The sequence below is a fragment of the Brachycentrus maculatus genome, unplaced genomic scaffold, assembly GCF_059751285.1.
Source record: "Brachycentrus maculatus isolate JH-2025_06_01 unplaced genomic scaffold, ASM5975128v1 h1tg000362l, whole genome shotgun sequence".
Taxonomy (NCBI): domain Eukaryota; kingdom Metazoa; phylum Arthropoda; class Insecta; order Trichoptera; family Brachycentridae; genus Brachycentrus; species Brachycentrus maculatus.
Window position 1 is genome coordinate 316,930 of NW_028281111.1, and position 18,890 is coordinate 335,819.

Below are 18,890 nucleotides of genomic sequence, written 5' to 3' on the forward strand. Positions count from 1 at the left end.
TCTTTCTCGTTTATTTTCAGTATCACGGCGGAGGCTGAACGAATACATCTCTCACTACGAGCCGCTGCGCTATGAGGCGCAGGCGGTGCGCGAGGCGCACTCGCGCGCGCGCCGTTCGCCGCTGGCGGCCGCGCCGCTCGCGCCGCCCGTGCACGTGCGCTTCCGCGCGCACGGACAGCACTTCCACCTACGCCTCAAGAGGGACGTGTCCACATTCAGCGAGGATATCAAGGTGATCATATCGCGGCTATATAATTGCGGCTTCTACATGTACAGTGCGTTTAAAAAGTATATATCCATCCCTGAATGACAAGGTGTGACACGAAATACGTGACCCAGATACGGAATCTTCAGAACCTTGATATTGGACAAGAGTTCTCTGTGTGATCCAGTTCATCTGAGTACTTCTTCATATGTGAAGTTAGTATTCTTATATAAAATAATTAGGTGTAAAATTATTTCGACTTCAACTTTGGTGTGGCGTGCCTCTGCTATTGCGGGTCGATAGCATTGCATGCTCTTCCACCAGCAGTTAAAACAGTGGGAGTGAGATGATCTTTAAAAAAAATTAAAAAGCATTTGTTTTCTCAATCATTTTTCCTTTTCCCCAATTTAATTACAATGAATCGCCCTGGAGGTAGTTCTTTGCTAAAATGAAGATACTCATAATATATACTTAGGTGTTCATTTTGATTTAAAAAATGCATTAAATATGTATTTTATTTATGAACCAAAACTACTTGCGTTGCTATGTATCGGAACATCATAATTTATGTATGCTGATTTTTCCTACATAGTACATCGTACATACGTTATTGAATTTTTTAAATGGAGCTAAATAAAACAACGTATATCTATAGAGATGGTAAAACCCCGTGGTAAATTGTTGCGGGAGGTCCCACACCCCTGACAGGTTATCTATTTTCCGGGCACGCCAGCATTTTTTTTAGCATGGCCACAAAAAATGGTTCGCCACTCCTGACCTAGAGGTGTTGTGTTTTTTTTGCCGTCCATTGTATTTTATCTTTATCTTTTTCTGTCCGTAATTTTTTAACATATAAAAGAAACATGGTTTCATTTATTTTTTTAAATAATTAAACCGGATATACAAAAATGTGTATTTTTTTTATTTGATTTATTACAAAATAAATGCTTTGTAATAAATAAAAATATATTTTAAGTTTGTCATCGAGTCCTTACAATGTGATTCAAATAATATGGTAAGTCACAAATCGAAACACTTGTAGTTTTGTTCATTTTCAAATAAGAAAAACCGTGTTAGCAAAAATGGGTATTTTAAATTTGTTTACGTCATACATAATTTCGATTCTCAGGGTGGTCAAATAAATGTAAGTGAGTTTTTCACTCTAATATTTATTCAATATTACCCTGGACTGGTACCTGAAGCGGAGGGCTGATCACCTTTCCTTCATGTGTTAGCGATCAAGATAACACTGCGTTTATATGATGCAGTGGCCTATGCACCATTGGGGTGCGAATAAGGGTTTGAAGAAGAATACATAATGTTATAAGTCCCGATAAATCTTATTTTAAGCTGTTTGTCGTCAAGGGTTTTACAAATGATTGATTTTTCAAGTTCGGTCTAAAATTAAACATGCTTTGCGTACTTTGCAGATTGAGGGTCCCGCTGGAGAATTACAAGACTTGGACACTTCGCACATCTACCACGGAGAGCTGTTGGGTATGTTAATAATACAAATATAATTTTTTTTCAAAAATAATAAATTTATTACTTATATGATTATTATTCTCATTGCCATATTCTGTACAACATAAGTATGCCAAAAAGACTTCTTTTTGCAAGGCTTGTTTATTTATTTATTTATTGATTGCTAATGCCTTTAACATAATACGTATAAACAGTATCTAACATAAAAATACATTAATGAATACACTAATAGAGAAATAAAAAGTCTTAAACATAAAATAATAATAAAATAACAAATAGTAAGCACTGGTAAATACACGTCTCCTTCACACACTATCAGCGAGCAGCGAGAGAGAGTGAAACACAACGTTTAAATTTATCAATTATAACACGGAGAAGAAATGCTGAGAAAGTACAGCCTTCAAGAAGGATAACAATTTATCAAATAAATCTATACTTTCAAATGCATTGGCTAACATGTGAAGCCGCGGAATTGGAGAGAACATGGCATAGTTTGCATCATGTACAAATACTGCGAATTTAGATTCTTGCCTAGTACCTCTTCGACGCACGCTAAGCTTTATTTGATTTAGGAGATCAGGGCTGTCCAAAAAATTGTAAAAATTGTTGCTTGTTTTAATAAACTTAAGACGTTCAAATAAACTTTGTATATTTATGATATTATCTAGTTAATTTAACACACTATTTTGTGGAAGTTTCGATACGATTTTGTTAGTTTTTTTTCTTCTACAATTTTCTCAACCCACTTACTCAACTACCCTTATTTCTGCAGGTGGAAGAATACACCCTACAAATTCTCTTCAATTATAAAGACCTAGACAAGGACGACCTGGTATGCCAATTCCAAGTCCGCGAAAATTTGTCACCTATTAGAACTGTTTATGGCTGTCGCAATAAAAACTTTTATAGCATAAGGTTTTACGAGTAGCGTAGCGTCGGGGTTTACATTCAAAAAGCGAATTTCACTATTTAAATGTTAGTGTAAAGATTTGTATCGTTTTGTTTTTATTATTTGACGCCTTAATTCCTCATTATTTGCAGTACAAGAGTACAAGAAAACGTTGATTTTAACATTTTTCAAGTTATCTTCTTAGGTTTTTTATTTGATAATCGATAATCGAACGAGAATTGATTGTGAAATTTCAAAGACGCGTCACGTGTAAACGGTTGGAGATTTTTATTCATTTACATCCACATTTCATAAAATTAGTGTAGTGTGGTTTTTCAATCATGGGTAGAATGGTGGATGTTGCACGTGAGTAAAATGATCATTTAACCAACATGACTGGCCCTCTTAATACCCACAATTCCACATTCTTCTTCACTTATGTTGAGACGTAAAAAAATTTTTTTCTATGGTTTTTGCCTTCACATTGACAAACCTGCCGCCTGGAACCGTTTGCCTTCGCATGTAAGGATGTGATCACTTAACCAACCTATGATAAGTCATCGGTCCTGTAAATAGCCAGACTTCCATATTCTTCTTCATCTATGTTAAGATGCCATAAAAATAAATGTATAGTAAAATCCGTTCTTTTTCGCTAATTTTCTGTTGCACCCATGACCCTAGACCGGAAACAAATGTTGCACATGTCGCTCACTCCTTTCAACAACGTCATAAATCGAAAAACTTGATTTTTCAGAAGATCGTTTTTAAAGTTTAAGAATATAATAAAACGTATTTTAAAAAAATATCAAGCACTTATTTAACTTTTTACTGTGCAACGGATCTTTTTAGGTAAAACCTGAAGATTTTTTCTCCATTTGAAAAAAATATTCAGTTTATTTAAAAAAAATAATTAAACAATATCTTTTTCTTCAAATGCAAAAACAACACTTTCTGCTCTGTAGCGGGTAAATATTAAGTTAAAAATATGCCGCTTTTGCTAGGATAAAGTACATTTTCTGGGCATTCCAAAAACATGCACAAATGAAAATTGACGATTTTTGATAAATGACGTTGTTGAAAGGAGTGAGCGATGTGTAAAGTGATCACTTAATCAACCTATGAAAGGTCATCAGCCCTGTTAATACATACACTTTTATATTCTTCTTCATCTATTTTGAGTTGCCTTATTTTTTTAATGTATTTTTAGTAAAATCTGGTCTTTTTTGCTAATCTTCCGTTGCACTCGTGACTCTAGACCGGAAACAACAACGGGTCGCAATTAGCGCACAGTGCACCAGGGACATTATTCAAATTCCCCGTTCAAGAGCCGCGTCCTTCGGACTATTTTTCATTACAAACGCTTCATCTTGCATAAGTTATTTCCAAGTTGCGAAATTGCGCTCATTTGCATCGCATCACTTAGCCTAGCCGGCGCTGCTGGCGAGAGCGAGATAAAGAACAAATTCCTAAATATTCCGCTGCACGTTTTAATGAGAGGAATACTTCCGGAATAGCGTATCCCGGACCCGACCGTTTGAGTCCCGTTCTGTCTGCCAGAATCCGGGATCCACCCTCCCGCGCCATAAATTGGTCGTACAAGCGGGGCCAGGTACATTTGCATAAAAATCGAGCCGGAATAACATTACGATGTAGGCTGTGTAAAAGGTGCAACGAAAAACAAGCTACCGACTGAAAAGGTTTGATATTTTTTTTTATTGTTTCGGCATTCACTTTGTGGTAAGACATGATGAAATTGTAAATGAAAACACTTGAGTTATATTTATTTCAAAGAGTTTTGGAAGAAACAGATGCTTTCATCTTCGGGTTTGAATATTGACTAAAGCATAGATAGCTAGCTGATAGATAGCTAGCTGATAGATAGCTGTAGGTGACGTTAAAGTCAGACGTTTCTGAATACACGGGACAACTTATGTAGACTCTATTTTTGCTAATAATATTTTTTGCTATTTTTCTACATCTCAATTTTTTTTTTCTGAGCCTACCATCCACCCGCAGCAGTTATAGAGTCCTGAGGGACTCTCTGTCAGCTGCACATAGAGGAAAATTTTCAAAATATTTCTGAAGAAATAAATATTGCTCTATTCAATTAATGAGGGGGGAGGAGGATGTACGGACAGAGGCCGACACTTCGTCCCCACCCCTCGGGATCCCCTCATTACCTCTTTTACTTTTAATAAAATAAAAACAATAAGAAAACAACAACAAAAAAATAAAATAAATAACAATGTTTCCAAAAATAAACAAAAACTACATCTACATGTGACGTGTGTAAATGTTGTGTCGTTAACGATGAGTTAACGAGTATTTCAGCCGCTTCCCTGCAGGGGTAGGCAGAGAGAATAGAACGCCACACCACTCTGTCATTGAAAACATTCTTCGCCTCTTCCACGTTCATGCATCTCCTCATACATACCCGCCGACTGTTTCGACTCCTAACCTACCCACTTTCAAGTATTTGGCATAATTTATCATGCCAAGTTTAATACTATATCTTATAATATTAAATTAAATATAAAATATTTAGACGTGTAGATTATAGTTGCCGCTAAATTAATTAAATCCAGTCAGATCCATAATGGATCCTGCCACAATAATTTCCTTATCATTGTCTTTAACAATGATTGACATAAAACCATTAGTTTGACGCTTTGATTTAATTGCCATTTGTCTTGTGAAAGTGACTTTGGAAGCCTGACGATCAATATTGATAATCCGTTATCTTCTTCTTCATCTTCTTGCTCAATGCTGAGCGTCGTGGTCTTCTGGAATGTCAGGCACTTGGTGCACAAGACCTCTCCATTCTTCCCGGTCCTGGGCCAACTTGATGGCAGCGTTTAGCGAGGATCCGGTTAATTCCTTTATTTGGTCTGTCCATCTTGTTGGAGACCGTCCTCTTGCCCGCTTGCCTTCAACTGTACCTGTTACTACCAGTTTTTCAAGACTCTTCTCGTTCTTTCTGGCGATATGCCCAAAGTAAGACAGAATCCTTTTCCTGCAAGTCGTGGAGAGTCTTTCTGTCACTGACAGTTCGCGGAGAATGGAGACGTTTGTGCGTCTTGCAGTCCAAGGAATGCGCAGCATCCTCCTCCAGCACCACATTTCAAACACATCCAGCATATGTCTTTCCTTTTTCCTCAGTGTCCATGTTTCCACTCCATACAGCGCAATGGAGAATACAAGAGATTTCACTAGACGGGTTTTCGTTCTCCTCAGTATGGACCGATTTTTCCATATCTTCGCCAGACTAGACATTGCTGATTTTGCCATTCCAATTCTTCTCCGGACCTCTGCTTCACAGCCTCCGTCTTTAGAAATAAATCCGTTATATCAGCAGTAAATATTTCCCCTTCTACGAAACTTGTTTAAATTTGTGTTGAAAGGTCGAATGGTGAGCATATTGTCCTCTCAGGATGTTTAAAAACTATGCGTCTCAGAATTGTATGTATGTCCCTACTTGAATCGACATCACACACATTCATTCATTTTCTAGATTTACACTAAATATTTTGTACTAATCTTTATGTTTCTGTGGTTAACTATAATTGGCTTGTTTAATGTATATCTTTTAATTGCTTTGTTTTACATATGTTGCTGTAGTTAACCCAAATAAAATTAAAATAAATCAAACTTTTGTTATTTTTTCCATCATTATTTAATCTTGCTATTTTACTACATACAGTGTTTGAAAATGATGCGGAATGCATCGAAACACGTGTCGCAGTAGATTTAAAGAAATATTGGTATTTACCAAGTAAAACTTTAATTAAAAATGGATAGATTTTACCACAAAGTGACTGCCGAATCAATGAATGAAATTCTTTTTTTACTTTTATTTATTGTTTCGGCATTCACTTTGTGGTAAGACATAATGAAATTTAACAGAAGACACGTGTTATTTATCATTTGAGTTTATTTTATTTTAGCGACATAGTTTCGGAAGCTATGTTTATATTTAGACCCGAGGATGGAAGCATAGCTTACGAAACTAATCGTTAAAATCAAATAAACTCAAGTGGTAAAAAAACGAGTGTTTATATTTACATTTGCCATCTTAGTATTATACAATAATTATTCCATTTTTTTTTACATTTTAGACATCTCAACATAGATGAAGAAGAATATGGACGTCTAGACATTTACAGGTTTCTTCAAGTGATCACTTAACACACGTGTGATGTTCACCAATTCTACCCATGATTGACAACCACACTACTCAATTTTTGTAACTCCTAGAAATATGAATATTTTTAAAGTTTTTTCTTTCATATTTTTTTGGGCTAAAATATCGCCTTTATATCGGATTTTTTTTCTTCATAACTCAATTCAGCTGGCGGTATTCGTCACGAAATTCGTTAGAAATATTCCTTCCTTTTTGGAAAATATCTAATGGATACATTTTACCTTCTGAATATCAAAGGAATACTGCGAACTTTTCAAAAGGGAGATCCGCCCTTACTTAATGAGGAAGTTCATTTATCGATGCAGTATTAGCAAAGGAGCTCTTTCTGCGCGAAAATGAGGAGTACTAAAAAATATTTTCCCCCGATGCGATCGAAGCTATTTGCTCTATCCTCCCCCCCCTCCCTCCAAGTGTTACTTTGGAAAGTGTGGCATACTAACTAGTGCCTTGTAATAATCATTAATTTTCCCCTGCGAGAACTTGCCGCTTTCGTGAGACGTTTTCTTAGGAAAATCTAAATAATATTAACTCATAACAGTTTTTAAAAAAAGCTTCTTTTCATGTCACTAATAGATGTCTCTAGTGAAGTTCTAGTGATTCAAGAACAAGGTTTCTAAATTGGTTCATATAAATAGAACTACCAAGAATTTGAGTACTGTGGTTGTCAATAACGGGTAGAATTGGTGAATGTAACACGTGTGTAAAGTGGTCACTTAAACCAGCCTATAACGGTTGTCAGTCCCGTAAATACCCAGACTTCCATATTTCTACTTCATCTTTGAATTGATGTCAAAAAATAATATGAAAAATAACGCCCATAATTGGAGATAATCCAGATATGTGAACAAGTATTTAAACACTCTCAAAATGTTGTAAACTGATAACAGTATTAATTTTCTGATTAATCGTTTCGGCGGTAACCTTGTGATTGATATTGGAATATGTACAACTTTATAAACAACCATCTGTATCCTGGTCATGCGTTGCTGTGGCTCAGTCTGGTTAAATTGAAAAGAAATAAAAGAGATTGCATACATTTCTAATACTCATGTTTAATTTCACAATGCTTGTGGACACACAATATTTCACCAGTTCTAAAGAAACACGCCGTCCGCCATGATCAATATTTAATATTGGGTGTGCTGCTATTTTAAATAGCTATTTTTAACAGATGGCGCTGCCATTTGAGTAAAAAAAACTGTTTTTTCAACAACGAAAAAAATAGCCTGCCACAGTCGGTTGAAAATTTCAGAAAATTTTTAAAAATTTACGAACTAACATTAAAACTTTTATTTGTATAGATATATTCTTCATACAAATATATATAATTTTTTTAATATGAGAATTTCGCACCAATCGTTGTTTAGTATCCAAATGTGATAGAATTTTAAAATAAATTACTGAAACTTAATTTGTATTAATTCCATTAATTGGTTTTGCAGTCACTTTCTGGTAATAACTTTCCATTTTTTTAATTTAAGTTTTACTTGGTTAATACCACTTTTTCTTACAATCTATTGTGACAGTAAGAAAGAATTAAAGAATAATAAAAATATGAAACAGCTTCTACCCTCTCTTCATCCATCAACGTCCAAAGGATACAAATCTAAAATTTTGACTTAGCTTAACGTACGTGTGATGCGGAATGCATCGAAACACGTGTCTCAATAGATTTTAAGAAATAGTGGTATTTACCAAGTAAAACTGATTTTAAAAATTAATTTGTATTGCTTAGGACAAGTCGTTGCCCGAATAAATGTTCCCTATGCGACTTGTATTGTGGCTAGACCGTTTTTATACTTCCAATACATATGTAAATTTTACAGCGCTTTTATAAATTACCTGAGACGTTTCACATCCAGCCAAATGCACGACAATGTAATACATTACATTTTTGCATCTTTCCATTATAAATTTGCCTCATAAATGTTAACAAGGTTTTTCAATTTTCCGGGTAGTTACGTCTTTTATTGGGCACAAGAGGACGAACTCGGTTACTCAGATGTTAAATTAGGTCGAAAAACTATGAGACAAAGAGTAAATTGGCCGTATTCATAAATTATATATGAATTATTCAGTTAATAACTCAAAAGAGGAATATTTAAGTCGCGAAAGTATATTCGATGATAATTCCACCAGTCGTGTCCTTATATCTCCGGAATGGATGGATATTTTTTTTCCTCTAATGACACTTTAACGTCTCCGTTTACCCGATTTTTTCCTTTTCATTTCCTTCTTTCTTTTAAATAATGACGTCGACAGCTTCCGATTCTCCCCCCCCCCCCTACCCGTTCATAATTTACAATGTTTATCCCCGTAATGCGTTCATATAATCAAACACTTAACCTTCTGTCTTTAGGTATTTAATTTAATTTGAGCCTCGCCTTAAATTACAACTTGGGTAATTCAATTCTCGGAAGGTTTCGCCGCTCACAATGAGAAGTACTCGTAATATATTTACTAAATAATATACCCGGGTCTCCACTGCTCGTGAGATCACATACGAGTTACAACGAAATATTTCATTCGTGTCACTTTCAACCTTTTACGTTTCTTGAATGTTTTCCGCAGATACTTTGTGGCACATTTTATAAACTTTATAAAATGAACTAACTTAATTAATTAACTTTGTTTTGACCACATTTTTTTTTCTTAAAATGAAACACTTGAATATACCACTTTAATGAGTTTCATTTATATATACGACTAGTACTTATGTATAAATAAAATATACTAGAATATATATATATATATATATATATATATATATATATATATATATATATATATATATATATATATATATAAATATATTTTATTTATATATACGTCATTATTATTATTCCTTAATTCCTTATTCCTTAACCCCCCCTCCCTTTCCTATATTTATTAACCTATATATACACCGAAATATATTTTTTGTTCGTTAGTTTTAATTTGTACCAGAAGATGAAAACATCCGTCGTTTTCGAAACTAGTCATATATAAATAAAACTCGTTGAAGTGGTATATTCAAGTGTTTAATTTTAATATAATAATCATGTCATTCCACAAACTTAATGCCGAATCAATAAATAACACATTTTTATTATTAGTACACTTTGTCCTACCGGTTCCGACAAGAACCTTGTCGTCATCAGGGTTTATTTAATTCTAAAATATTAAAATACTCATAATTAATTACATTCCCTTACCAAAAACTTTCACACACTACTTTTTTTTACGTTTTCGCCATATCCTCCTAACGAAAGTATTGCGTAGCCAACAATAATAATAATTTTGGATAATTCATATAACGCTGTTTTCGTTCAGTCCGCCTCTGTAGTGTAATAATGGTCAGCAGGCTCGGCTACCGTTCTGGAGGTAGCGGGTTCGATTCTCAAGGGGGTGGGGTCAAATAAATATAAGTGACTTTTTCACTCTAATATTTATTCAATATTACCCTGAAGCGGAGGGCTGATCACCTTTCATTCGTGTGTTAACTATCAAGATAATACTACGTTTATATATGACGCAGTGCACTATGCACCATTGGGGTGCGGATAAGGGTTTGAAGAAGGTTTTCGTAAAATACTACCTCAAGAGCGCTTCATTTAGTTAGTTTTTTTAAGTAAACAAAAAGAAAAATAGTAGTTTAATTTATATTTGAAGCACTTACTTTGTGAGCTTCTAAACCTGTAAACATTATAATTAAGTTATAATAAAATATTTATAGTGATTTTAAAACAAATTCATAAATTAATTATAAAATAGCAGTATTGTTAACTACAGGTGGAAATTATTTTGCATTTTTTTCTTTTTGAACCTCCATATGTAACCGGTGACTAATAAAATCTTTACCCTTTGTGTACCGGCTTCCGAATTCAAAACAAAATTAATCAGTAAAAAAAGGGATCTGACTACAACTAGGGTATGGTGACTGCGCATTCTTACTCCCGCTACTAGCGACTAAGAGGCCCTCTACTCCAAGAATGTTGATCACAAAAAGATAAATAGCTTTTGATGACTTGCGCTTCCGATTTGAACTCGCATCGCGAAATAACCATCATCCGAGATTCACTTTCTTCCGCGTTTAGTGGCACATTAACGATATCTCATCTCGAGTCGGATGGCCGATGTGGAACGAATCATTTTAACGCCTAGTTACTCGTACTTTTGTCTACTCACTTTCATCTGCGTGCTCCATATGCGTACGGATGTCTGTGCGGTACCTGTGAGATGAAAAGGCCGTAAGCTTTTTGCTAACAGTTTTTTGTTGACATCTCGACATAGATGAAGAAGACTATGGAAGTCAGGGGAAATACCCAGATCATTCAAGTAAAAATTTGAGAATGTGGCGTGGATATTTATATATATGATTGTACATTTTTGACATCTCTGCTAATCTTATTTGACATTTTTCTTTGATGAAGAAGAATTTGGAAGTCTGGATATTTACAGGGCTTATGACCTATCTTAGGCTGATTAAGTGATCACTTTACAACAAATGTGCAACATTTACCATTCTACCCGTGATTGACAACCACACTACTCAATTTTTTTGAACTCTCACATGTATCATTAATCTAATGACGTTGTACATATCAGTTCACAAGAACCAACTATGGTTGGATTGAGAAATATGTTATTTTAGCAAAGCTCCTTTTATTTAGATGTTAACAATATCCTAACCGGATTATTGTACGTACTGGGGAACGCCTGAAAACATGATTTATATTCTTTTGTTGAAATAATTCTTGAAAACATTTTCCACGTTAGCTTCGGGGAATTCCGGGAATTAGGAGGTAACATCAGAAATGTAGCGTCCCTAATGTAAGCATATAAGCATATCCTTGAATTCATTTAAAATGTCGCTCGGGTATGAATTGTTAGTAATACAATATTGCGTTGGTTTTTAATTGCGTAAATTTTACTTGGTAAATAGCCATTTTGCCCTTTGTTAGTTTTGTTCAATTTTTTATCTTATTTTTTTTTTACTTACTATTTGTGTTTTAAATCGGGAATATTATAATATGTGACTTAAATGTAATTTGTTTAAAAAAAAACATATGTGAAAATTTTACATTACAATGGCCTTTAAGATCCTGTGATAGGTTTTTATTTGACCTTTACTTGGTTTATTTGGTTTTTTTTTTGCTTACAAATATGTATATTTTTAAATCGTTACATTCGCAGTACTATGCTTGTTTCTTGTAAATAAATTAGCGTGTTGAATATTTCAATTTCAATTCTCCCCACACAACCTTGTTCGAAACCAAGGTGTATGACGCCACGCGATGTTTTTCAAATAAATACTCGTAGTTATACATATAATATCGGTATCTAAGGGCAATACGAGATCCTAACTCCGATCTCCTAGATTTGGGATAGCGAGTAATAAAACCGTCTTATTCCGTCAAATTGAAAATGTGGTGTTTTTTATAAAAAAAATCATAACTAAGATTGAATTACACCCATGCGAAGATAAGAATTTTTTCGCAATACCTTGATATCAGAATTTTATAATTGAACATTTGCTTAATGCTCTTTTCTTCCGAATTTCATAATTTGTGTTTTGTTTTATAATGCGTAACGCTTATGACCAAATTTACTTATGGTAGTTCTTAAATGTTTTTAGAGGCGTAATACATTTGTATAACTGCCACGTGACACATACTACACGGCAGAATTGTGTAAAAGTGTTAAAAAATATCTGTCGTGGTAATTTTTTATACTGTTAATTTAATTGGATAGAAAATATTTTGATGTTGTTATTTTTTGGCTTGTTTTATTTAACTTGGCATCAGCTTATGATAATACGACAATACAATTTGTATTTTCACCTATTGAAAAGAACGTTGGTAGTTCTCGAAACTAGTCGTATTTACATTAATAAGTTCAATAGTGGTATTATACAAGTGCTTTATTTTTATATTATTATTTTTTAATACAATATTTAAGTATTTAGGAATTTTGGAAAATGCCGCTTGTTTTTTACATTAACTAACTAACTAACCATCACGTCGCTTACCCGCAGGGGAAGCAGAGAGAATAGAACGCCACACCACTCTGTCTTTGCCAACATTCTTCGCCTCTTCCACTTTCATGCATCTCATACATACCCGCCGATTGTTTCGATCCCAAACCTGACCGCTTTCAAGTATTTGGCATACCTGATCGCGCCAAGTTTTTCTCGTCTTCCTCTGCATTGACATAGAATTATACATTCCTGACGAAGTAATCATGTGATCTTATATTTGTTTCAATTTGACAAAGGATGTTTTACTTTGAATTAGTGATTTTGATGTATATTTGTGTGATCAGGTGACCGCAGCAGCACGGTGTTCGGGTCCATCATCGACGGTGTGTTCGAGGGGAAGATCATGGCCCGCCACGGTTCCTACTTCGTGGAGAAGGCGAAACACTACTTCCCGCACAACCACACCGACTCCTTCCACTCCGTCATCTACCGGGAACAGGACGTCAACGATCCGTACGAGCACATGCGAGAAGGTAAGCTTTGTACTTAACTTCTTAAAGCTGACCATTCAAGCACACATTTGGGGATAAAGCGTGGATAGTTCATATACATAAAATATATGTGTATTTATTTATTTATTTTATTTATTATTTATTTTTTTAGATTTTTTTTATGAACGTCTTACTAACCATAGCACGTGAAGAGACGTTCATTTACATCATTAAAAAATACATTTATACTAGAATATATATATATATATATATATATATATATATATATATATATATATATATATATATATATATATATATATATATGTGTATGTGTGTGTGTGTATAATATGTTTAAGCAATACAACACAAAACAAAGTAAATTGATAAAAACAAAATTATATGAACAAAATACACATTGCAACAATAACTGTCCTAACTGTGCAACTCTTTTGTCCCACATCGAGAAGCATCTTTACTTGTTTCTTTAGATTTTTATTATTTATTTCTAATTTTATATAATGTGGTATATACGTATCTTCTTTCTGGCTCCATTCCAACTTATCGTCTTTGTAGACTGTTGGGTTCAGCTGTCCGTCCTCGTCCTCAGGTTGTGGGTCCTTCTATCATATACAACGTCATCTAGGCCATGCCTTCAAATCATGTTATCTTTCTGTAGCATTCTTGAATTTTGAGATCTTCCTCACGATGTCTTTCGAGGAAGATTCATTACAATCGCCTGGTTTACAATATGTGTATGGAGCGTAAACGGATAATTGTTGTTTTTCAGAAACATTTTGTTCGAATCCTTGAATTACCGCGGTTTCTGATCGACTCCATTTTAGTTTTTCACAAAATATTCCCAATACTTTCCCAACAATAACCTTCGTCCTGTACGTTCGGTTTTACATTTTGTTCAGAAATTTCATAAAACCGGGTTTAGTGATTGAAGACCTTTATGAATACAAACAAATACCAAACACCTTTGAATTTGAAAGGTCATTATTACACCTTGTTTTTTCGCCTGAGTGCGGCCTGCGCCGGTTCATTAGATAGTTTAGTGTCGTTTGTGAATTGGGTGTCCCGAGGGGATGAAAGTTTCAATTGAAACGCTCGTCTTTCGCGACAAAGAAGAAATCAAACATTGGAAAGTCTTTCTCATCCTATTAGCTCCCTTTTGCTTCGGCGAACCTTCGTAAATACTTACTTTGGGAACACTTTTCATTAATTCATTTTGGAAAACTTTAATGTTTATTTCTACCGAGTATTTTATAAAGGTTACATTATTTTGTTGACATCTTAACATAGTTGAAGGAGAATATGGATGTCTGGGCATTTACAGGGGTTATGACTGTCATGGGCTTGGTTAAGTAATAACTTTATTACTTTTCATTAATTCATTTTGGAAAACTTTAATGTTTATTTCTACCGAGTATTTTATAAAGGTTACATTATTTTGTTGACATCTTAACATAGTTGAAGGAGAATATGGATGTCTGGGCATTTACAGGGGTTATGACTGTCATGGGCTTGGTTAAGTAATAACTTTATTATTTTAAAAAAGTTACACATGTGTAATACCACTAAAGAGTTTTATTTCATTGCACACCACTGGTTTCGAAAACTAAAACATGTGTAGATGAAAACATCTGTAGTTTTCGAAACTAGTCGTGTGCAATGAAATGAAACTCATTAAGGGATATACAAGTGTTTTCTTTTAAATAATCAACATGTCATTCTACAAAGTTAATGCCAAATCAATAAATAATATAAGTGATAACTTTACACACGTGTAACATTCACCAATTCTACACATGATTGTCAACCACACGCATTGTAGTGATCACTTAACCAAGCCTATGACGTTCGTTAGCACTGTAAATGAATGTCCAGACTTCCATATTCTTTATTTATTTTATTTATTGTTTTGGCATTTACTTTATGGTATGACATGATGAAATTGTAAATGAAAACACTTGTTTTATACCACTTGAGATATATTTATTTTAATGACTGGTTTCGGAAACTACACATGCATCCATCTTCGGATCTGAATATAAACTAAAGCATAAATAATTATCTATACTGTAAGTGGTGAGGGGGGTAAGTAGGGGGAAGGGGGTGAGTCAAGGGGTGGAGTTTGAGAATGACACGAAATTTAACGAAACTAGTCGTTAAAATAAACATAACTCACGTGATAAAAACATGTGTTTTCATTTGCAATTTCTTTATCTATGTTGAGATGTAAAAAATAATAAAAAAACTCAAAATCGGAGATAATCCAGAAGTAAAATTTATATTTGAAGCACTAACTTTGTGATTTTTCATTTTATAATTAAAATGTAACTTTATTTTAAAATCTATATCACTATAAATATTTTATTATAATGTCTACCGGTCTCGAAGCTAATCGCTTCTTTATCAAGGCTGATTAATACTAATAATAATAATGATAAAGAAGCGGTTAGCTTCGAAACCGGTAGACATTATAATTAAGTTATAATAAAATATTTATAGTGATTTTAAAACCAAGTTACATTTTAATTGTAAAATCCAGAAGTATTTGGACACACTCAAAACCTGGATTTATTTCTCGTAGATTTATTATTGTTTTCGTGATTCGTATTTTATGCTATTTGTATTCCTCTGTTCCGTTTCGTATTTTTGACATTAAATGATTTATTCTCGTTTCTATTAGTTCGATCGCCTTTGTTTCGCTTCAAGCTCTCGCTTACTTCTTAAAGTGAATTATTTTTAGTAAAATCGTAAAGCTAGGGAAGGGGTAGGTACAAGTTATTCAACTTTTTTATGGCGCTGACAGTTTTTTTTAATGTCATAAACTTAATTCGGTTTCATTTAAAAACAACATATTTATGTTTCTCTTAGATGTTGACGGAAAACTCAAATGTCGGATGTTTGCCTCGACGAAATTTCACCCAAACTCAATTATATAGAGTTTGTACAAGTTCTAAAAAGGTATTTTGATTGGCTAAGTGACTGGAAATGAGTTCGCGCCGTCAATATTATTCTCGAACTTCAGTTAATAAAACCATGTTGTTGTGACACGTAAAAATATTTTTAATTTTATTTGATATCTTTTAATAAGCCAGTGATAAGTTTCTGATTTGATTTTCCAACGTTATGCGATGGTAAATATGTGATACAAAATAAATTGTTTGTCTTTTTAGCACTAACTTTTTGGAATAACATAATTATTAAAATAAATAAAAAAATAAGTGTATAAGACCACTTTTTTAGTGTAAACACAATTCGAGAGTAACAGATATTCTTATTTAAAAAAAAAATTAAAACCTTTTTTTTTCAAAAAAAAAAATTTTGTTCACTTGTTAATAAAATCATCCTTAGTTCTTGAAACTAGTGCTAGTTACATCAAAAGTTACAACTTTAAAATGTTGTATGTTGAGTATTTCATTTCAACAAAAAGAACCGTTGATATTTTTCACGTTTTTTTTAATGATATGTTTTCTTGTCGACATCCACAACAAAAAATTGGGAATCTTTAAAACTTATATCATCTTACATACATTATTATTAAAAATGCAGAAAAATTGTAAATTCTATGTCATATTATCGTTTAGTTCAATCTGTGAATGTTATTAACTAACTTAAACACAATATAGATCAGGGGCGTGCATTCCATAAAGGCAGAAAAGCAGTGCCTATTCTAACTTTCCCGCGTGACATATAAAAACGCAACTAGTACCTTTCCTACCTTACTAAGAAGTACCTAACTTACCTTACTACCTACCTCTAATGCCTACCATAGTAAGTAGTACCTAGCTTACATTACTACCTACATCTACTGCCTACCCTTATTAATTCTCTGTGCACGCCTCTGATATAGATTAAATTCTATATCATAGATTAAATGTCATATTGACAAACGAAATAAAGTCTTTGAAGAAATGTATTTTACAACTTCATAAATATTTTGTTAAGGAAATTCTTACGAAAAAGAAGTGGTATGAGATAATTGTGTAGAATGTATCTTACTCCGGTAACATTTTCATTTTTTATGATATAATGACAGTAAAATGTATTTTGTAGCTAGTATGAAATGTATATCAGGCCGTTAGATGTCTTTCTCGTCATTATTTTCGTAATGTATACACTGGTGATCAAAAGATGTTTTATCTGTACGATTTTTAAAGCTTTTGTTAAACAGTATAGCGCGTCTCTTCATTATAATACAAAGGTACTACTTTCTACGCTTCAAATATTTTTATTTATTTTTTGAAAAGTCTTTACTCATTTGCAATTGATTTTTGTGCTTACTTTAACAAAGGATAAAATAGTATAGAAAAGAAAAATAAATGGAGTTGATATTTTTGATCGAAGCATACAAATAAACAACATCCGAAAATTGAGTTATATGGTTGTGTAACATTCGTAGAAAGGTTAATGATACACAATGTACGAGTATAAAGTAATCACTAAAAGTAAAACAGCCAATTACAGGTCGTAAACCCTGTAAATGCCCCGACTTCCATATTTCCGTTTCAATAGACTTTTTTCTCATCTATTGTATGTTAAAATATCAAAGAAATCTTTTTTTTGTAAATTACACTAATACGTTTTTGGATATAAATACAAAAAATGTACATATTTGTACAAGTATTTGGACACACTCAAAATGTTGTATATAAAAAAAAATATTTGTTATCATGTTGCGTACTTGTCGCAAAAATAATATTTATTTTTGTAAATCATCTGCTTCATGAAATAATAATACAATATATTATTAGATTAAAACCAATATTTTTAGCTTTTCCACTTTATTTTTATTTGACCAGCGACCGGGTTTCGTCGTTACCGACATCATCAGACCAGTCTGATGATGTCGGTAACGACGAAACCCGGTCGCTGGTCAAATAAAAATAAAGTGGAAAACCTAAAAATATTGGTTTTAATCTAATAATATATTAAAATGCAAATCCATCACGAAGTGTCAGTGGATAATATTAATCTATTAATAATAATACAATGTTTCGAAATTATGTTTTATACATTATAAATTAAAAAAATGCAATTTAAAGGAAAAATCTTTGTTTTTCATTATTTAAGAAAATTATTAAATGCATGCCTTATTTATGAACGTAATTTATGTTTATTGTGCTTTTTTGCACAATGTTTTTTCTAACGTATCTACTGCATAAAAAAATGCTAAAATTCGTTGATTTATTGGTACAAGTATTTTAGTAAATGAATGTTATAAAGAAAACTTATAAGTCTATGAGTAGCGAATATTAGAACATTCGTCAAAATATATTTGTAATAAAAAATCACCCGACTGTATTTCTGAAACACTCTGCTATTGCAATATACATAAGTATCATACTGCAAAACATTCAAATCTGTTTGAAGTTACCTGATATGTATCGAAAACATCATACGATGGTCATAGCCACATCGCGCAAACATTATTGGCTGATGTATGTATTATATCCTTTTGTGGCTCGTATCGCAAAGTGGTGAAGGGTTTAATCACATGCGAAGTGGATTCAATTAGGGATGATAGGCTTCATGTTACACGTCTGCCTGGAGAGGATCAATATTGAAACACCGATCAATCCAAAATTAGATACTATCATTCAATTCAAAATTTAGAGTTTTTATTGTGGTTGAAAGTCACAAACATA

General features: G+C 33.2%; 1 protein-coding gene across 2 annotated transcripts in view; it reads left to right on the forward strand.

The window, feature by feature from the left end:
* Positions 1–18,890, forward strand: part of kuz (zinc-dependent metalloprotease kuz) — a 181,555-nt gene that overhangs the window by 119,594 nt on the left and 43,071 nt on the right. For both annotated transcript variants that reach the window (XM_088269752.1, XM_088269751.1), the window contains exons 2-4: positions 21–232; positions 1,636–1,702; positions 13,084–13,272. In XM_088269752.1, the coding sequence (XP_088125878.1) occupies positions 21–232; positions 1,636–1,702; positions 13,084–13,272 (468 nt within the window). The remainder of the gene's footprint in view (positions 1–20; positions 233–1,635; positions 1,703–13,083; positions 13,273–18,890) is intronic.